This window comes from Haliaeetus leucocephalus, unplaced genomic scaffold (genome assembly GCF_000737465.1).
Source record: "Haliaeetus leucocephalus isolate CR32 unplaced genomic scaffold, Haliaeetus_leucocephalus-4.0 Scaffold164, whole genome shotgun sequence".
Taxonomy (NCBI): domain Eukaryota; kingdom Metazoa; phylum Chordata; class Aves; order Accipitriformes; family Accipitridae; genus Haliaeetus; species Haliaeetus leucocephalus.
The window spans coordinates 717,370-741,341 of record NW_010972600.1 but is presented as its reverse complement, the minus strand read 5'-3'; the positions used below and the strand labels follow the sequence as shown (position 1 = coordinate 741,341).

At 45.5% G+C, this 23,972-nt stretch overlaps 1 protein-coding gene across 4 annotated transcripts in view; it reads left to right on the top strand.

The window, feature by feature from the left end:
- Nucleotides 1-23,972, top strand: part of SBNO2 (strawberry notch homolog 2 (Drosophila)) — a 67,363-nt gene that overhangs the window by 24,490 nt on the left and 18,901 nt on the right. For 3 of the 4 annotated variants that reach the window (XM_010563165.1, XM_010563167.1, XM_010563166.1), the window contains exons 5-9: nt 15,991-16,155; nt 21,990-22,082; nt 22,675-22,771; nt 23,180-23,340; nt 23,797-23,930. In XM_010563165.1, coding sequence (XP_010561467.1) covers nt 15,991-16,155; nt 21,990-22,082; nt 22,675-22,771; nt 23,180-23,340; nt 23,797-23,930 — 650 coding nt within the window. Of the gene's footprint in view, nt 1-9,455; nt 9,572-15,990; nt 16,156-21,989; nt 22,083-22,674; nt 22,772-23,179; nt 23,341-23,796; nt 23,931-23,972 lie in introns of those variants that run through there. The other variant, XM_010563168.1, reaches the window with a different exon arrangement.

Below are 23,972 nucleotides of genomic sequence, written 5' to 3'. Positions count from 1 at the left end.
GAAGTCATTGTAGGCAGTTACGCTTGTGCTTGGACTCTTTCTTTCCAAGCCAACTGTTGTGAGACTGCACCTATTACAATGTGCTTGCAAGTATTCTGCTTCAAGTATAGAAACAATAGAGTCTCCTTCTCTGAATCTAACACAGCCAAGCCAGTTGTTTTGCTCGGTTATTGTACCATGTAATAGCAGGTAGTGCCATGTATGTTCCCATGAGGAACAGAGCATTTTTATAGGTGCTTTTCTCTCCTGTTTGGTGGTTGTCTGTAAGCCTTTGCACTGAGTGTTACTGCTTGGGGCTTTCTGGAGATTCCCACAGAGAACCCAAGGCAGTGATGTGTCACCCTGTGTGCTCTGAAACTGAGAAACAGTGAGTATGACCTTTGTTAGAGCTTTGTTTTCCAGTCTGAAACTGATCTGATTGAGTTTGTACCTCAGAAGGATGGTGTCTGTCTAGAGCTGACACAGGGCAGGTGGACATGAATGCTCGCCAGGTGTCTGGTGTGACAGTGCCCATTAATGTGAAATAATGCTAGTGGTGTGCTCTGTCTCTCTAAGAGGCATTTCAGTCTTTATAGTCATCCTCCAGTTCAAATGGCTTGTCCTGCTGAAGTACAGAGCCAGATGAGCCTTTCTGAATACTCTGCTTTTTGACTTTTGAGCTTTCTACATAGTTTGCTTCTATTGCTCTCACGTATTAGAATGCAATAAGCACTAACCTGGAAATCCATTGATAAAACCTAGAACTTGCTGAACGACTAGTTATTGCTCATCTAAAGAAAAGCTGATGATTTTTTCACAGGAGCTAGAATTAGAGCTTGGATCTGGTAGAGCAGCAGGCACTTAACTGGAGGCAGTGGCATCAGTATGGAATCATCCAGGAGCGTCCTGGAGCTTTTTCATCCCTTGCTTCAGCAATATTTTCCACTTTACTGATTTCTTGCTGTCCCAGATGCCACACTGTTAAATATTAACTATCTGTCTGGAAAGCTGAAACATGCCATTCAGAAGGTGTGGGAGCAGCTTGGGTGGTTACCTCTTTCCAGGTGACTGTATAGGAAAGTACCTATCTTTTCCACACTTGCCTAGTGCGGTGGTAGGAGTGGCAAGTCCCATTAAACTTTGTGCTGTTACAACCATGGCAAACAGGAGTGAAACCAGAGAGAGAACATGAGGAGTCTGCTGCATGCTTTGGTAAGAGATTCTTGATTAAATCTGTGGTCGCTGGGCAGACAAGGTAGATTGGATGTTTACGTGAGAACTTGTGCTGCCTTCATACATGAATACAGACTATTCTCTTGTCTTTGCTCAGATGCCAAAATCTGGTCTGTGATAGTTTAACAGCACAGGAGAGCTTGCTATCCCCTTGGGTTACACCCCTTTCTGTAACTCATCAGCCTGCCAGTGCTTGATTTCTGCATACTGTCCTGAGGGGTGCAGAGGAAGGAGGTGGAAGTGTCATCTCTGATCTGGAGTGATGCTTTGTAATCCCTGTGTGCAATCTGACAGCGAGCCGATGGATGCTGCCTCCCCAAAATGTACCTGTGGCTGTTCTAGGCTGCAGCGGGACTCCAGCCTGGCCTCGGACCGCGTAGCCTGTAGGCAGCTTGTCTCCTTAAAGAGTTTTCAAGGAATACTGAAAAAGGGTATAAAAGGTCTAAAGAGCAAATGACTGATGATTCTGAGGTATTTGTGTAGTAAACACTTTCTGTTGGTGGCAATGATTGGAGGATTGTTCACGTGCCCTGTGGTTTGGGGGACTTGAGGGTTCAGACAGTGGAAAGGCTGACGTGTTTTCCTCCAGCACTGGCGTTTGCTTTCCCCCTATCTTTTCTCTGTATTCTGTTATGGAGGCCCTCAGCTGGCCCTTCAGAGTATAAAGGCTTTGCTGGCCTGAGAGTGCCATGAATGGGTGTTGCCATGTTTGTTAATTGCTCGGGGAACTTCTTTTTAGTTGAATCATTTGCTGCTGCTGCTGCTTGGGTCTGGTGAAGAGCGATTTCTATGCGCACTGCAGCAGCCTTGCTGAATGGATTTCTGCATATTGGAAAAGGTGCTTCATTTCCATGGTCAGAACAGCCTAATGTGAACTTGAACTTGTTTCCTCCCCAATATTTTTGTTTTTTGGCTTGCTCTTGGGTGATTCATCCTTGCTGGTCTATTGGCATTCTTTATATAAACAAGTGGCTTAAACTGAGGTTTAGAAAAAAAATATATGAGGCCATATTGGGGTCTGATAGCATTTCTTGATCTTGGGAACTGTTGTTTTAAGCCAAAGTCTTGCCCCGGCCCTGTGGTGTCATCTCCTTATGGAAAAAGTCTACTGACTGCACACATGTCCTTAGAAATCAAAGTTCTGAGGAGAAGCAGGTTTTGATTTCCATTGCTTCCCTCACTTTCTGCTGTTTATTTCTTCAGTCTCAGGTGCTGGTGAGTTGGAGTCTAGTGCTTGTGTGCAGTAATTCTGCTGCAAAGGCATTTTTATCATATCAATGCTATCTTGTGTCACTGGTGGTAAGAGCTGTTAATTGCCACAACAAAACACTAAATCCAGGAGGATTTGGCATCTGCTGTCCCTTGGCAGGTGTGTGTGTTGAGCTGTAGTCTGTCCCCAGAGCCGTATCATAAAAAGCAGAGCAGCTTGTTCTAGAAAAGCATACCTCTCATGTAAATACTTGCTGCTCTTAGCCACCACAGATTTTTCTTTTAACTTCACTGTTCTATCCTGTTTAGAATTACTTAAAACACACGACTCTGCCCATTTCCTCTGAGCCTTTTGTTATCTAAAATGAACCTGCCTGTTTCTGATAGTCAATCTGTATTTCCCTTTGCTTAACTTAATTTGACTGGCTCCTTGTGACTATCCAGAACAGAACTTTTCTGAACGCACAGAAGCCACCTCTTCTGGCTTCATCTGCCATAGGTTACACTGAAAAATAAAACGTATCTTTTTGGAGCCAGGGTGAGCAGCTCCTGTTGAGCGTGGAAGGTGTGGACACAGCGGGTGTGCAAGGGGACTCTGCAGAAGCTCCTTCCTTTTCTCCTCAGTGAAGCAGCTCCACGTATAAATGTTTTGGCAGGAAACTGGGGTACCCTTTTTAAAATTTGAGTTGTGCTTGGACTGGAGGAAGGAGGTCAGTCCAGATTGATTTACCTTGTGGGGGCAGGGAGCAATCGGCTGCTCTTGGGTAGGGTCATTTGCAGTAATGCCGTAAAGATGCAGTTACAGCCTTGTTTGATCTGCTTGTGGTGTATGGGGGCTCTTGACCACATGTGTTAATCATAAACCAGCCCTCTTTTCACTACCAGACCCTTGCAATCTCCTATTAATCTTTCTTGTTAAAGGGGGGGGGGGGGAGAAATTAACCTACTCTTAAAAAAAAAGTATTAATTTTTAAAAGTGCTTCAGTGCACAGAGCTGTGGTGATTTACGAGAAATCAATATAACAGTTATTAAATTATATTATATGAAAGACTTGGTTCTGACTGAAATGAAGAGTTTCCTGGAATAAGAAACGTCCTGGAACTTCCTACCTATCGCCGTCCTGGAGTTATGTCTACAGGGAATACAGATATTAAAATCAATTTGAAGACAGTTAACTGGCTCTGGTGCCTTTGAAGCATTTTATGAAGAAGTTGCTTTACATGCTCATGTCTCTGTTTTTGCACTCCAGGGTTGGGGTTTTGGCTGATTTAATTACACTTTATAAACACTTTCGGTGAGATGCCTAACAGTTACTTCAGTGATTATAATGGCTGATCTGACCTAGTTACAGTAAGTATGGTGAAATTATGTTGGTGATGACAGTGTGGACTCCCCAGCAGGATGGCCGTGAGTGTGGTACTTGTGTGTCTGCTACTGCCCTGCTGTCGGTGTGGGCTCCTGCATCGCTGTGGCTCACCACGTGTAGGATGCCTGGGTGATGATCTGCCAGATAATGCATTTTGGGATGATCCACCAGATAACATGGCCACACACCCACCTGAGCTCCCAACTTGGAGCTGAGCGAGTATTGCCATTGGTGTACGAGGAGACAGTGGCATCAGCCCGGGCTGTCGGCATGTGTAAAGGGTTTGGCTGCTTTGGTTGTGAGCTGTGTGAAGGTCAGCAGTGCTGGAGACAGGCATGCCAGTAGCTGGTTGGTGCCCATGCACTGGGTTCATGGTGAAGGGCCAGAGCAGGCAGGTATGTGTGGGTGCTGCAACCCTTTCCTTCAAGGGCTCAGGCATCAGCGCAGGATTCACCAACTCAGTGCTCGGTTTGCTCTGATCGTCTGATTTGGCCACCCTGAGCTGGCTACTGAGGAGGAGGGGACACATCTGGGATGCAGCTTATGTTATTCCAAAGAAATATCTCCTTTTGGTTGGATGAACTGTATTTCAGGAGTAAATCTTTCCCTTCCATGTATAAGGGGAGCTCTTGGGACTATCTCAGGTGGAGATACCTGTGGTTAAGTGAGAGTAATTCTGCTTTTGAGGCATAACTTGTTGTCAGTTGTGCTTGACTGTGGATTGCAGCAGCTGGCTGGGATGCCCTAGGGAGGGGCTATGAGGGCCTGGAGGGCTCTGGCGTCTCCCCTATTCCAGACTTGTTAGTTTTCATCTGTATTGCTGCCTTCAGACAGTGATGTCCACCTCTAGGCAGGAGAAAAAGCATAGGAGGTGATGGAGAAATGCGTTCTGAAGTTCTTGGCAAGCACTGTTCTCTGCCTCCTCCCCTTTGTAAAGCTAACAAAAGCGGGAAAAGTACTGGTCTGAAACACAGAGTGCTCTTAAAAAATGCTGGTAATATAATTTAATAGCAGACCACTGGGAGATGTTTTAAAATAGATGCTTTAATTCAAAGCAGAATGGGTCTGAGTCAGTCTGAGTGAGTTTCCCCGTCTCCAGTTCCGCTGGCGGTCACTGTGTGTCCTGATCCATAATGCGCTCAAAACACCAGTGGTCCTACCACAGCAGTCACCACAAGAAATACTGCCTCCGACATGAACACCTTCTTCAGTCGTTTTTCTTTCCCCGGCTTCATATGTATGTTATTCCCTGAGTCACAGCATCTCACTGCCTGCTGCCATGCACTAGTTTCCTCCAGCTTTCAGGATCACCTGCAAGAGTTTACTCTTTCGCTGGCTTTCCTTCATGCTTCCTGAGTTTTCCTGGTTTCTCCTTATTTTAAGGAGGGACGCCAGCCTGGGAGTTCCCCTCTGCGCTTGCTCAGTGGCAGGCTGTCTCCTGGTCCTCTCCCCATTCCTGACAAGCAACAATTGCCTTCCAAATTTCCAGTCCTCAAGGGAGCCATGTGCTGGCAGGGCTTGCAGATCCGAACACCCCCCTCGCACACACTGAATTTCATCTCTGGTTATAAAATACCTACCAACTGCTTCGTTATCCTTGTTCTTAGCATCTGTTTTAAAAATAAGCCATTTGTGGTCTCAACTTGTCAAAGCCTCTCAGTGCAGTCACTCACCATGCACCTTGCCTCCTCTCGCTCGCTTTTGAAACTAGAGCAGAGGCTGCCCTGTGCATGGCAGGAATGGCTCTTGGTTCTCAAAACAGCCAAAATGCGAAGCAAAGCCTTGCACCCAGCTGGGTGAAACCAGTCATGTCGTGGGAACAGGAAAAGCAAGGCATGGGCTGTACAATACGTACTCTCGCATCTTTCATCCCTCTGAAAAAAACCCGACCTTGTTAGGACAAACTGTAGCATGCAGGTATTTAGTACTCTTCTACCCTTTAGCTACTCTTAGACTTATTTTTCCAAGACACATTGCTGCGATCTGATTATGTGTCCTAGGCATTGCTCAGGTATCCCTGCAGCTGCCTGTTTGCGTGGGATGGGTACCCAGCAGCTTGGCTTGCAGACACATTCAGGGGCCTGATGGCTTTTTTCACAAGTGTCTTACTGAGTCAGGAAGCTGAGCCTGGAGTGTGCTTGGACACGTTTGAAAACCCTGTCTTTTGGCAGCTAAGTATTTTAGGAAATTTGGTCCTGGGCTCTTTGGTTATGTGAGGGTGATGAGCTGCCAGGTCTCCTGTGCAGGTGTGTTAGTCTATATTGATTTGTATTTGTGCTTTCCTAGAAGTTCAGCAAATGCTTTCAAGAAACCATCAGTGTGTTCAGGAAGCTGTCCTGTAGGTCAGTGATTAGGAGGTGGTAGAGGATGCTGTGAAGGTTACCCAACAAAGCAACTGACTGGGTTGTTGTCGTGCTTTAACCCCAACTAGCAACTTAAGCACCACACAGCCGCTTGCTCACCCCCTTCCCCCCCCCCGCAGTGGGATGGAGGAGAGAATCGGGGGGAAAAAAAGTTAAACTCGTGGATTGAGATAAGAACAGTTTCACAGGACAAAAAGGAAGAGAATAATAATGATAATAATAACAATAATAAAATGGCAATAATAATAGAATTGGAGTATACAAAACAAGTGATGCACAATGCAATTGCTCACCACTTGCCGACTGATGCCCAATTAGTTCCCAAGCAGTGATCTACCCCCCCTCTCCCCTCCCCCCAGTTTATATACTGGGCATGATGGTACGGAATATTCCTTTGGCCAGTTTGGGTCAGCTGCCCTGGCTGTGTCCCCTCCAAACTTCTTGTGCCCCTCCAGCCTTCTTGCTGGCTGGGCATGAGAAGCTGAAAAACCCTTGACTTGGTATAAACACTACTTAGCAACAACTGAAAACATCAGTGTGTTATCAGCATTATTCTCCTACTAAATCCAAAACATAACACTATACCAGCTACTAGAAAGAAAATTAACTCTATCCCAGCTGAAAGCAGGACAGTTATACATTTCAGATTTTGCTGGAAGACGGTAAGTCAAATTCATGTGAATGCTGGAATAATTCTGCTTTCCTGTCCCTGTCTGTCAGCATGCGTGTTCACGAATTAATTGTGGAGAGCAGAAATGCTGTGGCATGTCTTCTCCCCTAGGACAGGTTGTTAAAATTCTAGGTGGCGGTTTCTCATGGGTTATCTTATCTTCTGTGATTATATTACTGTGGTCTTGCAAAATCAATTTAGCAGTCCTGGTTATCTATAACAATGTCCTACATCTTGCTTCCTTTTGGCGGTCCAGTTTTGTTGCCTACATTTTGTCCTATTTGTCTAACAGAAAAGGAAGAGGAAATAAATCACCTGCTTTTTAAAGGTTGCATAAATAGGAAGACCTTGGTAGTCTTAGGCAAGAGTTGGTGGTTTAATCAAGGTCACACAGCAAGGCAGTCACCCGCAGGTCACTAATTAAGACATATAAAAAAAATGTATTTGGTCTCTTTACTTCAAATGTATCATTAAAGCACCTATCCCAAGCTCCAGGGCACTACCAGCTAATTAAATACAATCAAATTCAGATAAAAGCAGCAGTGAAAACCCACTGCCTTTCTCCACCCCAAACCAGCTGCCCACAGAAACCAAAGCCTTCATTTTCACCACAGTTCCTGCAGAATGCCTCTTCCGTAGCAGCACTCGTGTAACTGTTGCTCACAGCCTTCACCGAGAGGTGAAATGTGCTCTAATAACAGGAAGAGCCCAGCAGCGATGCTCCGGCTCCTCCCGGGACGAGGGCTGCTGGGGCTGCCCTTTCCTCGCTTTCTCCGACCGCGGCACCAGCATCCCTGGCTGCAGTCCGAGTGCCTGGGGAAAGGCATTCTTCTTTCCCATTTGCTTATTGAAAAAACTCTTCCGTACTAGGTGTTTTGCACGATGGAATGTGGATCCTCATTATTAAGGGCTATTAATGTATTAATCCCTGTGGAACTGCTGTGCTGCGGTGGGTTGTGCTGTGTACCCAGCTGCCCTTGGAAATGAGCCCTGTTGTGGGTTTGTGTCCTGCAGGTGGTTTTTCAGCTCCAGGACTCAGCGTGTCTTCCTTGCAGGGGCCAGTCCTCTGTGCTCATCCGATGTCGTAAAGCAGAACTATCCTCTTCCGCTTTGTCTCCCCTGATTCTCAGAGGGGTTGGAGAGCACCTCATTTTCCACTCTCATCTCTTGCAGCCTGGTAGGGCCTTTGCTGTCTTCTCAAAAAACAGAACTATGGAGTGACAGAAGTGCCTTGCAATGTGGGATTTTCCAGCAGTTCTTGGCACAAAGTCCCAAGAGCTCTTGTATCAGCAATGACAGCAGGCACCAAGCGCTGGCTCTAACGCAGAACAGTGACGAGCTGCGTTTCACTTGAGGCCGTGCCATGGTTGCGTGGAAAGACTCAGAGCAGGAGTGGAGAGATCGGTAGCCAGCGCTCTTCTCCCTGTCCTCAGCACATGCATCTGCACTGCTGGGTTCGTGCTCTGCCAGGTTTGCCGGTCAGGTTGAGTCCTTCTCCCTGCCCTCCTCTGGCGGCATGGCTGCCTGAGAGTGTTTAGCAGCGTAGCTGTGCTCCTGGACATGGAGTGGTGCAGCGTCCAGCCCGGGTCTGCGCCGGAGCAGCCCCTGGGCACTGCCTGGGGAGCGCGGGGGCACTAACCCCACGGCCAGAGCCCGGCACCAATGCTGATGCCGGCTGTGCTAGGGAGAAGCAAACAGGAACCTTTTGCACACAAAGCAAACAAACGTTCTCATGTTTTTTCTGGAGGGCTGTGGTTACTCTGGCAAATTCACTTCTTCAGCCTCAGACTGTGTCGGAGCAGACTTTCCTTAAGCTTGTGATGACCAATTCCCTTTCAGATGTCCCCTTTTTGTGCCTTTTTCCATTTCCCACCAGAAATTTTACTTATTTTTGTTACCAAAACTGTTAAAGTTAAAAGGGAAGGCCTTAGAAAAAAAGGCAATGTTCCTGGACACAGAGAAATAACAATGATCTAGAAAAGAAAGTTAAGAAAATGGCTACTCCTTTTTATGTTCTAATTGCAATATTTGGGGTGGGGCAGATACTGAAGACAAAAGAAAGCACATGGGTCTTGGGAGGGGGAAAGAAACAACTTGTGAATACTTTTCATAATCTTTTTCAGTTTGATTACTTCATCTGAGCCCCTGAAAACAGGAGGGCAGGAACCCCCAGCCCCAAAGCAGGGGCTGCTGTGGGGCAAATGCTGGTGTTTTCTTTGGTGACCGGGGGGGCAATCGGCCAGGGGGAGCCAGGCTCCTGCCCGGACCTCTCCTGCCCCACGTCTGGCCGCGCCGCCACGGAGCACAGCTTTGTTTACAGTGTATCTGTGGTTGAATTACACCACATACAGTAATTCTCATCACATTGCCAGTAATTTCACTGACTTACCAAGCAGGCATCATTTCCTGAAAGTCAGCCCTTGTACTTAGAGGAAGTAAGAGCACTCTCCTTCATGACTAAACACTATATGCAAATTTCCACAGGCTTAGGACAGACACACTGTATGGCTGTCCTTTTTTCCTCCATTTTCACTCCTTCCTTCTGCATGTTAATTTTTAAAAACCCTTGATGAGCTCTCTTCCTGGCTGTTTGCTGCTGTTGCGGTCATGAATGAAGACCTTTCTCCATTATATACTGAAAAATCTCACTTTACTGCTTCATCCACGTCCTGCTCTGCCGACAGCAAACTGAATGCTGTTTTAAAATGTCCCAAATGCAGTTCTGGCTAAAGTTCCCATCTCTCTACAAGGTAATTCCTGATTTTTCTTTTTTTTTCTTCCTCGTGTGTTTTGCTTGCGAGGGCAGCCAGCTCCAGCTGCTCCCCTGGGCTTGTGTGTCCTCTGTAATTTTTGCAATGGCAGTAGAGGTTTAGGGGTGATGACTTGACGCAAGGCAGTGGGAGCAGATTTACTGTGCTGAAGATGTGATTTGTATTTTGCTGAAACATGTGTTACTTGGAGACTGTTCCTGTCGGTTAGAACTTGGTCGCTAACTGCGAAACTTGGAGGAAAAGGAGCTGTGTGGAGAATTGATCGGTGTGTTTATGTAGTTGTAATGGCTTTCAGGAGTTTTATTTTTAAACCAGACACTGGGTACAGAAAAGCAATGGAAATGCTTGCTGGCCAGAGCACTGAACCCTTAAGACTGCAAGTTTATTGCCCCATATTTAGAAAGACTGAGTTTTGGCATCTAAAAGATTTTCTTTTAGTGATCGAGTGCTTACCTTGCAGCTGTTAATTCTTGATTCTGTCTCTCCTGAACATAATTTGCTTAATCTGTGTTTTTCGAGATATCAAATCTCACTTGTCTGGCAGTGTAGCTTTGTTCGTGTATGTGTATTTGTGTATGCTTGTGTATATATACATTTGGTGTTTTAAACCTCTGTATCAGCTGCATGCTATGTAGGGGAGTAATCCGTAGTTGCTGTGCAGAAGGAGTAGTTGTTTCCTCTGTGTCTGGATTGTGAGCAAATAAACCATTTATATTGATGGCCAAAAATATTTTTAGGATGCATACTCCTGTATTTAGACTTCAACTGTTCTTTCATTATTTTTAACAAAGACTTTGTTTTGATTAAAGGAACTGAGCTGTTCCCAGTGGCTGGGAGAAAGAGGTTAAGTGTTTGGGTTTTTTTACCCTGATTTTTTTCTGATCTTTTCTAGGGAGTTAATTTTTTGTTTTGATAACTTTTCTGTTTTGGGATGACAGAAATACTGTGTGCCATAGTAGCATTGACTGGCGATTCATTTGCATTCACAGTTTAGAAGTCCAGCAAATGACTATCATTGATTTATCAAGTTACTCATTAGAGCATCTTCTGATATGAAGACCAGACAATGATTTGTGATCCTCTATCTCCTGTTCTAGTATGCTGATATTATTGCAACTTCAATGTAAAAAAAAAACCACGCTGGTGAGACCCACAGCCAGCAGCGGTGCATAGCCTCTGCATTGGCTGGCCGTTGATCCCTTATAAAATTCTCCATTAGGTGGTCATCCTGTTGTAAGGGAATTGCCCTTTCGCCACTTTGTAGTGGGCTTATATAAACTACATCTCTGCCTTGAGCAGTTAGTTCTGAACTGTGTTTTCATAGCAGACTTAAAAGTCTCTGTTTGTGTCCATCCTTCTGTAATGGGAGAAACTGACAAGAGTCTGTGCTCTGAGATGCAGCGCTCGGGGTTGAGATCTTCAAGCTAGTGTTTCACCGAGGTGTTCGCTGGCCTGGTGCCGAGGAGTGTTTAACGAAGCAGGCTGGAGAGATGGAGGCAAAGCAGGTCTGCCAGCCCCCTGTGGTAAAACTCTCCTACAATGATGATCTGCAGTGTGCTGTCTGGATTTTGGTTGCAGGCTACGCTCAATTGTAGGGGGGGAAAAACCCACCCAAAATCCAAAAAAACCACCAAACCCCCAAAATCAAAAAGCCTAATTCCAGAAATAAGAGTTACATGGAAAATGGTTGCAGAATAGCATTTGAAATAAAGATCCTGCCTTGCAGGATAACTTCCATCTGTTGCAGAAATTCAACTTCCACTGAAATATAAAATAAGCGCTATTACTGTAAAAACCTCTTATTTTCAGTGAGAAAATTTTAAAACTCTTATTAATCAGTCTTAAACAGGGACAAAATAACTTGCTTCAAATCCTGACAACTGAGATGGTTGACCTCTCTGGAGTGATTTCACTGAGCAGCTTCTCAAGCACATCAGACCATCTGAAAAGCAGAAGTAGTGCTTTCCAGATCTGGGAGCTGGCTTTGCAGTCCCTCTGCTCGGCTCATCACCCCTTTCCAGCACTTGCTGCACCTGTGATGTCCTCAGTCTTTGTGGTTTCTTGGGCCATCTCTTCTACCCCTAATGTTGTCATCTTGTTTTCAGCTGCTTCTGTCTGTGCGTTGGGGCTCGGCACCTTTTGGCTGAGGATCTCTTCTGGCTGGGATCAGCTGTAACCAGTATCAGAGTATCTGTGGATCTGACAGTGGCTTTATCCTGTTGAGGAAGGGAGTCTTTTTGCTCACTCTGTTATTTCATGAGCTGATGGTTTAGGTGGTGATCCTTCCTTTCCCTTGAGGAGACTCTCCTGTTTGCTCTATTTAAACTAGTGGAGTAATTAGTCAAGGCATGGTTTATAATGACACAGGTTGTAGTTATCAGTATGACCTTGTATTAAACAATTACACTGCATTTTGTATATAAGCAAGACTAATTTACTGGGGTGCACTGTAAGCTTTTCAAGGCAGGGATCTAGCATGTTACTAGGTTTAGTGCTCTTTAGATAATGTAATTAGGTAAGACAAATGGGAGACTCTGAGAGTTTGTGACTAATGACTCTTAATACTGCATGAAGATGGGATCACTGAAGTAATTTCCAGGACCAGTATTATCCTCTCTCTGACTTGGAGGCTGATTTCCTCTTTCCTATTTCAGTCTGGTGCCCCGAGCAGAGGGAGCCTTCCCTGGGGAATTGAAGCGTCTGGGCTCAGGAAAGGGGGGGTGCTTGCCAGGGTATCTCAGTTGCGTTACAGTGCTTTCACACATCCCATTGCTCTTCTAGCCCAGTGCTTTCCCGTCTTCAGGGCCCTAATGAGCAATGGCTACTCTAGTCTGCTCTACAGCCTTTTTGCTGCCATGCCCATGTGTTTGCAGATGTTTCCTCCTGAACTGACTTCTGTCAGTGGTATTTGCAAATGAATAAAACTTACACAGAAGTGTCTTGCTGTAGCTCAGCGATGAGACCGGGTGGGGATCTGAGACCATCCAACTCCTTGTGATGCTGCTGCTGTCCCGGGGTGGTGAAGCCCTCCAGTGAAATGTTGTCAGTTAAATGCTGAAATGGCTCTGTGTAACAAAGTTTTTCATAATGAAAAGAAAAACCAAAAAAACCCTGGCTAAACAAAGCTGGGTTTGCCTTGCAAGTCCAGCCTTTTGGTTTAGTTCTTTCTTGTCTGGAGCACAGTATCTCCCAGGCCTGCTTGTCCTTGAGAGAGGAATAACGTGCTTCTCCCCTCAGCATGCAGATTATAATAAATGCCTTTCATCTTTTAGATTTAAAATCAACAATGATGATGTCTCCTCTTGCTTGTTATGAATAGGAACTGGTTCTTGCATCTCCACATGTAAGCTGAGCTCTGAGGGCTTGTTGGGAGCAAGCCTCTGCTCTTCCTCCTGCCTAATACCGTGTGATGTGTGTGAGATGGCCAGGCCTGAGGTGTGCTTTCTTTTAGGTTTGCATTCAAGATCTCTCCAGGCACCTGTGAAGAGCAGCATGTCTGTGTCTCGGGACCTGCTGCTTAACCAGCCGTTGTTCACTGCGTATGGATAAAGCACTTGTACAGTCACAGATTTCAAGTGGGAGAGTTGTAGTTCCAGGTCCATCTCAGGAGCTGTTTGTGTCACCACATTGTGGTGGGTGCTCAAAGTAGATAATAGTTGTTGTTTCTAGTGCTGTGCTTTGAAAGTAACTCCTTCAAAGGAATCCTTATGAGCCTCTTGATATCAGTCTGTATTTATCCTCTATGTAGTATCTGGACTGTCAGACACCCTAAGTGGAGTTTCCTGCTGTTTCGGGTCCTCTGGCTGCTGCATCAGTCCAGTGTATCGGGTACCAGAGCAGATGGGTGAAGGGGCAGTCCATCTGCCTGTCCATCTCTCTCTTCCTCCTTTCTGGGAATGGCCAGAAGAGTTGCTACAAAATTGATCTGAACTGTTTTATAACAGGTGTAATATGAAAGAATAGTATTAGGTGATTGTTAAACTCTCTTCCTAAGCCACAGCAAGCCCAGATGTCAATGGTCTCTACCCATATGCTAGTTGGATCTGAAGAGGTGTGGTAGCACAGGAGCGTAGATTGTGGTGACAGTCCGGAGGCTGTTGAACTGCTGCAGCGCTTGTTCTCGGGATCATGAGTCCAGAGGAAGAAGCAGAAGGGTGGGGAGGACAGCAAGGGGAGATGATGGCTTGTGTCTCTGCAGAGGACTGGAAGGTTGGGAGAGGCTACAGACCTTGGGAGGTGGGAGTTAATGGAAGAAAAATCTCTGTAGCGTGAACAAGCAAATGTTAGCTTGATTCCCACATATACTGCCCATACAGTACTCTAGGTCAGGAGCTTAAGGCTGTGGGAGGTAGACAGGCAGGTTGCTGCAGGATGCACAAGGCACTTGCTCTGGCAAGGAAAGGCCATATTTACCCAAGTGTTTTCCTACTTACTGGAGTGTGAAACGGAGTCTCATTTCCAGAGATCACTTAAGTCTGAGATGATAAATCTAGCTGTCTGCTTCAGTCTCTGAAAAGCCTTTGTTTCTGGGTAATCCTAAAATAGCCACAGAAATATCAAGAGTAAGAGCTGCACAGGAAACGCTGCCCGTCTGCTGTTGGGCAGGCAGCAGCGGTGTCACACATCAGCACAAGTACCCGGTGCTAGCAGGAGGGTGTCCCGCATAGCCGTACCACCCTGGCAGCACAGCCTAACGAACTGCCCTTTCTCGTTAGGCCTTTGGGTCCCCCTGGTTGGTATTTGAAGAATACAAACTATACATCGCGCCTGCGATCTCTGTTACTGCTTGCCTTTGCTTTAGTGGATTGGTGCTCTCGCATGGCTGCCAGCGCCTGCACCTATGGCTCTGGAGTAGAGACTGTCTGCTCGGGTGCCAAACAAGACATCTGGGAAGAAGGTGAAGGGAACCTGTCCTGATGATTTTAAACACTGCAAAACTGTAACTTTTGCTAGCAGTCGGGGGGAGTCTGGCCCTGCTCTTGGCCTGAAGCCCTTAGGAATAGCACAGGCAGGCTCAGCTGTTCATGATTTTATGTCAGGCAGGGCTAAGTGACTTTTAAAAATCTTTGGCTGCCTTTCTGCCTTGTAGTAGGAAATCAGCCCTTAACTGGAAATGAACAGCGATTTCTCCTCGTATCAGACACTGTGGCTCTTCTGGCAGCTGTGCTGTGGTATTATCGCACTCATTTGGTTATCTGGCCTGGTGGAGAGCTTGAGCTGGCTGTGCGCTGACAAACCCACACCTTGTGAAGAACCACAAAACTGATTTGTGGTGGCAGAATTCTATGGGGCACCAAGAAAGACCTGTTGGTCTGTCTACCTATCCCTCTGGGACAGAGGCTTGTCTCCAGCAGGACCTGTGCGCTGGAGCTTGGTATTTGGAAGTATGTTGCTCTTCAGTAAAGAGCAGACAAAATTTTTCTGCTTTGAAAGTGGTATTTGATGTGGAAGGAGAGCTGAGGTGATGTGATGGAGTCAGGGAAGGTGCAGTGATCGGTGCCAGAGCTAAGGATGTAGAGTAAGAAGTGCTTTTTGGCTGTTGGCTCTTGCCACCTGAAATTTGAAAAACCAGACAAGGAATTGATGGTAGGGAGGGGATTGAAGGCTCTTTCTGAGCTAGAGTCCGTGTGACTCAACCCAACATCATCACTGGGTTGGCACAAAATAAACCAATTGTAAACTGTCTCAACACAGGCACCAGGAAAAGAGCAAGGGCAGAGGCTGATCCTCATCACTGAAGCACATTCTCTTCTTGTCTGGACTGAGGCATGCCCTTGGGAAAAGGATTGGTAGATTTGCCAGGATTTATCTAGATGCAAATCCAGGTGACACTAGCGCTTCTTCCCCCCCTGCTCATGGCAGCTTTGTTTGTACAGAACTTGGCATGATGAGACTGATTTTTTGAAGCCTCCAGGTATTGCTGTGTTATAAATTGCAATTAAACAGCTGTGTCATTATCAGGTTTAGCTGGTACTCTGTGGGCTTCTGTGCATGAATGAAATACTTGAGTCCTTTGGGTGTTAGGCTGAGGACTTTTCACCCCTCAGCAGTCTTGTCAATCAAACACAAAGTTGAGGTGACTGACATGTTGTTGAATGCTCCTCTTTCTTCCACTCTTCTGTATGTAGGGATGCTCACAGTCCAAGTTAGTCTTGAATGTGTAGTGGCACTTCTATCCAGTCAGCATTTTTCCTACTTTTTCAAGAAACTCAGATTTTAAAACAGCTGCTTAGAGCATGTCCTCATTTACAAGTTAATTTCTAAGTTTTGTGGAGCATGAAGTAACAGAGCTGCTCATTTAATAGCAAGAAATTAAAACTTCCTGGAAGAGTAGGTGTGAGAAGTTCTCTGGTCTTCTCATCCTGCCTCCTCTAACTGTGGTCATTTCTCCATTTCAGGATTCTTCATACCTCGATGAGCTCTCCAACAACAACTCCCTGTTCTCGTCTCCTGCCGATTCCCTCTCTGACATTGCAGATCCTAAGGACTTCTTGCCTGCAGATAGTCTGAACCATGTGCCAACACTATGGGATGTAAACACGCCACAGCAGAACCAAATAGAGGTATGGGCCACTCCTCTTCCATCCTCCCCATCAGACAACAAATACCTCAGGCTTCATCCTGTGGTGTTTTCACCAAGGAATTAAGAAACCAACCCAATTCCCTACAGGGGTGAAGTTGCAGTATGATGATGTTATTTCACTATTACCGATTTCACATGAGGAAGGAAGGGGTGAAGTGATTACACATACTTTAGTCTCCTGGAAGCAGGAGAGAATCCGGACATCCTCAAAGGGATATGTGCACTCTTTCACAGTGTGGTGCAGGCACTAGTTCTTTCTTCTGACAGCTGTGGCAGGTAGGTGCATCAGGAGGAAGGTGTATCCCTAAAACATTCAGCAGGTCCAGAGTGGCCTGCGACAGGGCACTCAGGAGTGCTGAAGAGATGGACTCCAAGAAAAACCGTGACATAGATCATGAACGGTCCCCAGCAGCAGCAGCAGCCATTTGTTTACTCTCCATGGCAAATATTTTAGTAACAATGACTAAAAAACAAACTCTGTTTCAACTTAAGGCTAACCATTTGTGTTTACTTTGTGAGTTCAAGTCCCTGCAAGCTTTTACATCTCTGAGTTTTTCTGGGTGTGTGATCTCCTGGCAGTCCCACAGCAACATGTGGTTCTGTGCATTTTTACCAGCCTTCTGCCATCTGTTTTCCCTCATCTGTTGGGACTGATTACTCACTGTTGCACAACCTGGTATCAGTCACTACGGGTAGCCACCAGCTTTGGTTGTTGGTGGAATCGATATCATACACATCTGTTGAATCTCTTGATCTCAGCTCTCACAGTAAATGCCCAGCCGTGCAGTAGGTTTCCTTTGTAGGTCATTCTCTTATGAAAACCGTGGGGGAAAAACATTCAATATGAATACCCCAGAAGGCAATCTGGCATGCCCGTGCTTTAGTTACTGTTGTATTTTGGGGTTCTGTTGTGTTTAGAGGCTGCACTTTGCAGTTAGTAGCATGTCTGACTATATTTCCATGAAGAAAGCTGGCTGTTTGTCACGGCTTGGAAGTAAGAGCCTTGGCAGCGGTTCCACTTTGAAATGCTGCTGCTGTGTGGCTCGGTGGCAGGTTGGGCATTGAAGGAGTGTGGCTTGGTGGCAAGAGTCCTAGCCTGGGACTTGGGCAGTCGAAGCTCCTGTCTGCCTTAGACTTTCTGTGAGATCTTAGGCCATTCACGCAGATCCTTAAATCAGACACCTGAGCTCTTGCTGAAATCACTGAGATTTGATCACATTTATAGACCTTTGCAGCGTCTGCTTGGCCCTCAGCGTCTCTGTAATTGGAGGCAGAGAATACCACAGCTCTCACTCCTGTGGATGTGTTAGAGATCAAGGGCCACGCCGCTGCATTGGCAGCAAGGGTTCCACAGGCAATCCACACGCAGTCTGGTAACTTTGGACCAGTTTGAACTTGAAGTTTGAGACAGCAGGAAGAGAGCTGAGCTATTTGAGCCAAAGAAATGGCTGAAGACATCACAGGCTTGTAAACTGGATGGTTAAAAAAAGCTAGAAAACAGATACATCTCCCAAGACAGAGAAGGCATGTGCCTTACTACTCCTAGTCTCCTATTATTATTGGGTTTTTATGTAGTAGCCTAAATCACTACAGAAATAGTTCTGTGATGTCCTGTTTCTAAACATGTGAACTCTGGTCAAGATACTCGATGCCTAAAAAAGCTTGTAGTTTTGTATCTGTGGAGTATACAGCAAAAAAACTTATTGGGAAATGCTGTTCTAAATCCAGTGTAAAGAATGCAAGTGAGAAACAAGTATGTGTCACATAAGGATGAGACAAACTTGTCTGACTGCAGCAGAGCAATCCAGTCTTGTGCATGCTGTTCTTCCGTTGTCCTCCCCTCGCCCCTTGTTGTCCTGCAGAGCACTTAGGTTCAGATAAGGCCAATTAACTCCTTGGAATTCCATTTATAAACAACTTCCTTCTGAAAAGAATCTCTAGCTATTTTAAACATTGTCTTATCTGTGTTTTTGAATACAGAGGTGGTTGGGGGATTTTTTTGTTTTGTTTTTTTTTTTTTTTTTTTTCTGTGTTTGACTTTTCCTGACGAGGTGTCAGTTAAATACATCCTAGTCAGGAGATTTCAGTTTCATTTTTGCATGGGAGGTGGTAACTCACAGGACGCTAGGTAAATGGATTGTCAGATTGACTCATGATTGGCAGCTGTTTTATCACCTGAATTTCAAATATGGTTTTTTTGTTGTCGTAAAAGGAGGGAAACAAGTGATCTGTTGCAAAATCTCGAGGCAGTGTGGAAGAAAAGGTTCCTTGCTGTAGCATTCAGTACAGGACAGAGACTTTGCTGATATCCTGCACCAATATACAAGCAATTTAGATGATCTTTCCCTGTCCCTCCCCACATCATTACACCACCATAATTTTCCCTAAAATCGCAGGAATTTTGGCTTTTGAGTAGCCATTGTACAAAATTGGATGTCGGTCACATTACACCATATGTAACCCAGGCAGATGCAGTCCTAATCTATTTTGATACAGTGCATTCAATCAGTTGTAGCTGTGTAATCAGCTTTTACCCAGGAGCAATGGCTAGCCTTGCACTGTGTTGTCAGGATAGTAGTTTTTCCAGAATTTCAGTCTCGGAGATTTAGGTGGAGCAGAAATGGCAGTCTCTAAACAGCTCTGATAACGGGACATCTCATGTGTGAAGCTGGATGCATCCTGCCTGCGAGACCCACATGTAGATCCCAGGTACGAGAACAGCCTTATACTTTGTCCTCTTTAAAAAAAAAAAATAAAAAATGAACTGTCTTCTGTCATGTAACAATTTGAAGATACGGCATGGAAAAGACTATATCCATATTTTAGCTTTCCCTCTTCTTTCCATCAGCTGTCACTAGCACTAGGGAGGTGGGTTTACAGAAAGGGGGACAGAGCAAAATTGGAGAAAAGCATCACAGTGAGACTGTGCAATGCTGAACATTTCAAGCTCAGTAAGAAACCCTTATCTCAAGTGCCCAGTGCTGAAGCTTTAGGTGGAGTGTTTGTGATTGAAGAGGAAGTGGCTGAATGCAGGGCTCCCTTCATGTGCCTGTGTGGGGAGAGCTGTTACCCATAAAGAAGGGAGATGTATATAACGTGTTGTCTCTGTTTATCATTTCAGGAATGGGCATGGAGGGAAGAGCTATTACACTGTTAAATATTTGCAGAAGTTAGCAGACAAAACACACTTGCTTCATTTGTAATTAAGTTGTGAAATACCTTTTAAAGATAGTTCATATAATCCATTGTGTTTTCTCAAAACCATCTCACAAGTTTACAGTGTTTTTAAGATTGGGGAAGCAACCTCTGAAGCCTGTAGCTAGAATTTTTTTGAGCTGCTGATGTAGTTTTTTCTAATTCTTTCACGGTGCTTTAAAAACATGAACACCCTTCTCCTAGCTCAGTACATAGGGAATGAATTTATGTGGAGGGGAGTTGGCTTGTCAGCCAGATGTGACTGGTTTTTTTTTTTCCATGGAAGTCAAGGCAAGATGGGGCAAAACGGAGAATAATGCAAAGAGGAGAAAAATGGAGTAAGACCGGGTCTTTGATTGTGCAATTGTCAGTGGCTTTACTGAATGAGTCTCTCTCCTGCTTACATACCAGTGTTCTCATGTATGCTGTGTATACCTCTTCTGTTCATGTTTTCAGACATGTAGCATAGAGGAAGGAGAAAATCAAACTGGGAGGTGAGTGAGAGCAGAGAAGGGAAGGAATTGTACAAGTTCAGTCTGGGGCAAAACGATGTATCACCCACTATAGCTCCTGGTCCCACCTGGACTGGCCCTCACAGCATATTCTCAGCTACGTGGTTAGTTTTTCAGTGCTGCAAACAACCAAGGTTTCTGTCGCTTCCTTTGCAATACCTGAGATGAAATGCTGTGTGCCAGAGCCCTGTTGCTGAATTGGGATAGCAGGGATTTGTACTTTGAAGATTGTGTGATGCAAAACCAGACCTGCATTAACCTTCCACTGCTAGAGCTGAGAGAAGCAAAGCAGGTCCTGCCATTCCAGCACATCTTGGCCTTTCTCTTGCCTAAGAAGAAACTTATACTGAGCTCAGATTTGTAGGTGGAGATGTTTCACCTGCTCTCCAGATTTGCTGGCACTGAAAATAGCTCTTCCATCCAGCTTCCTTCTGGTAATTCTGACTCAGGCTTCCAGTAATGGAGGGTGTTTTTTTTTCTTTCTTTCTTTTTTTTTTTTTAATTTAAAAAAAAAAAAGGAAATAATCGGAGTGTTTATGCTTAAGAACTTCCCATCTTTCTCTTCTGCTGGTGGAGCATGGGTCTCTAAGTCTGGCAGTCTTTGCAGGCTGTAAACTTCAAGTAGTGCTGCTTCTGGAACTGCTGATTGCTTTGGATGCCATGAGCTGCTGGCTTGACCTTGCTCGCTTTTGGGAAATTCCAGTGTGATTTTGTTTGTGTGGGGGCAGACAAAGGATCTCCTCGATTGTGCCTTCCCAGCTAGGAGTGTCTTGGGAGCTCTCCTAGCTGGCTGCGGTGCAGTGGGCTGGATGGTCCAAAGCCATCATTAACTCTGACAGAGCAGTTGGTGCCTGGAGAGACCTGGCCAGCCCATATGGCAGCCTGACCACCACCGTTGCTGGCCTGATGGGGGTCTTGGTGCAGTTTGAGCTCCTGGGCCTCGTGGCTGGTGTCTGTGGTGGAGGTCCTCACCAGTGGTCCTGATCTCTGCAAGAGTGAGGTGAGCCTGAAGGGCAGCTGGAAGCGTGCAGCCTTTGGTGGTCTCAGGCAAAGGGTAGCAGTCCTTAACCTCTGGGCAGCTGTTAATTGGTGCTGACCCACAGGTTGTGCTCTGGTGCAGTTAGGTAATTACTTTGAACAGTGGTTTTAATGTTAAAAACAAAACTGCAAAATCATTAAGTAAACACTTGCCTCAAGGGCAGTTTGTAAGAAGATGTAAAGTGTTGGTGTTCTGATTTAACGCTTGGTCCTTTCCCAGCGATGGCTTTTGGTTGCAGGTTTTTTCAGTCTTTCCCATTCCCCCTGTTTGGATCTCCTTGGCTGTACTCCAGTCTCCTCTTCTTGTCCCCAAAGTGTTGCTGTTTCTCTTCCATTAGCAAATCCAGAGCTCTCAGTTGGAGTCACCAGTTCAGAATAAAACACATGACCCCACAATGAGAATCTGCATGGCTCCTTTTAACGAGGACCTGTCTTGTCAGGAATGGCAGAGCAGTTTTGTACAGAGCTCCCTTTGAAGCAAATGGGGAAACAGTGACTAACGTTAACTGCTCCAGTGCAGACCAAGTCCAATATTCCCATAATAATCTTTGATCAGGTCTTGAAAGGGACTGCTGGCTCGTAAGTAGCAACATTTGCACAGGTAATCTGTTAGTGCTAATGGGAGGTGTATGAAAGGTGGGTTTATGCCTGAGATCTCGGGTTTCAAGGCAAAATGTGGCATTTCAGGATGACCCATCTTAATGCCGTGTAGTTATTACAACTACGGCAGAAAGACTCCTGTCCACAGGTGTGGGAGGACATGCGTCCCTGCAGGCTTTCATCACCTATGGGCACATGCACAAAATTTTCACACTTCTTGCAAGAATGTATTTACCTTGGTCAGTTATTCCCTGTGTGTATGTTGTACAGCATTTGCAAGATTTATTAGTTTCCAGAATTACTGTCCAGGGCTTTTCATTCACACAAAGTATTAAAGTCCACTGACAATATCAGAGTGTAAGATCTGAGTACAGAGCACAAGTATCTTTACTGTTGTATTTTCATACTTACTGGGGTTGGAGGGCTGAGGGTTAAGGCTGCGTTCTCACCTGCACTCTTTCTGTTCCAGCTGTTCTCACCCAGCAGATCGTTCACTGGCTTAAACAGTTCAAATGACCATGTTCCTGCTGTCCCCAGCACACCACTCCTCATAAGCTACCAGGTGAGAATAATGGTTGGCTTTACTAGGGTTGGACACCAGGCTCTTAACTTGGTAACATCACAGCATGGAGGGGAGCAGTTCTGACTGTTTTCCCCTCAGAGGGAGTGAGACAAGAAAATCAGACAGTTACAAGTCACTGGCCTTTCCCAGAAGTGTCTTATATTTCCCTTGGTGGAACCTTGCTATGTTAAGGAATGACTGGGCTTTCATGACTGCTTTATGCTGCGGAGTACCATGCTGAGTTTAAAGCTGGTCTAGGTCCCTTACTCAGGGCCAGATTAGTGCACAGCTGGACAGAATTCATGCTAGCCCACAGCCCATCTGAAAAGTGATGTAAACATCTTTCCCTAATTTGGTGTGGACTAGGTGTTGAAAGTAGCTTTTAAAGCACTTGCTGGGCCCCTGGGGTGGGCTCTTGCAGATGGTTTTCCTTGTGTTGCTGTAGTCTATAAATGAGATTAATTATATTTGAACGGTTTGTGAATTTGTATAGGGATGGTTTAAATGGTAGTTTCTGGCACTGTGTAGCACTGCGTGCATCCATAGTTCAATGTGACCATTAACATTTGGTCAATGCTGTGTTTCTTTTTAGTCTCAGGCTCCTGCAGAGGAGGATGATGAAGGTGAGGAGGAAGAAACAGAAGAGTTGGGGCAAACGGAGACTTATGCAGAATATGTACCTTCAAAGTGTGAGTGTCTTGCTATCACATGAGTATGGGAAGTTCTGTTAACTCCACTGTGGACCAACCTGATTAACTGCTCCCTTATTTTCTTGCAAGCAATATATGGTGTTTGCTGTGGCACATCCCAAGCTTGTGATTTTCTAGAAAAAACTTTACGAATGTACTGATCCTTTGTTGGTGCTATGATACTTTAACAGAACACTTTTCTGTTGCTTGCTTTGGGGAGGGGCATGACTTGGTTTTGGCAATCTGAAATTTCAATGGAACAAAAAGAGTGAATAGCAGGGGTCGGGCTTGTCTCTTCTGTTCCTGAGCAGAGGGCTACAGGCTATTAATATGAGGTCTGCAGTCCTTTTTGAGGTGCTGCATGGGAGTGAAGAACTTGAGTTATCTGTTTTCTGTGTTGTCATTTAGCCAAGATTGGGAAGCACCACCCTGACCTTGTGGTTGAAACGAGCACTCTATCCAGTGTCCCCCCACCTGACATCACTTATAGCCTTTCCCTGCCACGCTCCGTTGCTGACAAAGGGTCACTCTCTGCACTACAGCTGGAAGCAATCATTTATGCCTGCCAGGTATGTGGCTCCACCTTGCCCAGCTTGCATGTCTTACACTAGAAAGAAACTGCCTTTTAGATGGACAGGTGTTCAGTTGTGTTTTAAAATAACCTGTAATATAGGTGATGAAACCTTGGAAGCTTTGGCATATGGCATTTTAAATGCCTTGTGAAAGGATTATTTGAAGCTGGGGACTTCTGTGGGGTCTGTTTCCCAAAGAGGCAAGAACCCTTGACTTTTGTTGCAGAGGAGAGTGCTTTACATTTTGGGGGCCTGGGGGCCTTTTCCGAGAACTGGAACTTGTGAGCTTGGCCGTGACACTTGACCATTCCTGCTGTCATTTATCTGAGCAGGAAATGCACTTGCATTAATGGTATATGTGAAAGAGTTAAGTGGTGCTCTTATAAGCTCACATCAAAGCTGTTAGCAAAGGCAAATCTAGTTTAATTTCCAGTTTTGTTCTTGATGTTGCAGCAACATGAAGTTTTATTACCCAATGGCCAGCGAGCTGGGTTCCTCATTGGAGACGGCGCTGGAGTTGGAAAGGGCAGGACAGTTGCGGGCATCATCTTTGAAAATTATCTTAAAGGGAGGAAAAAAGCTCTGTGGTAAGTTGTTGGTTCCCCCCCCCCCCCCCCTCCCCCTTTTCC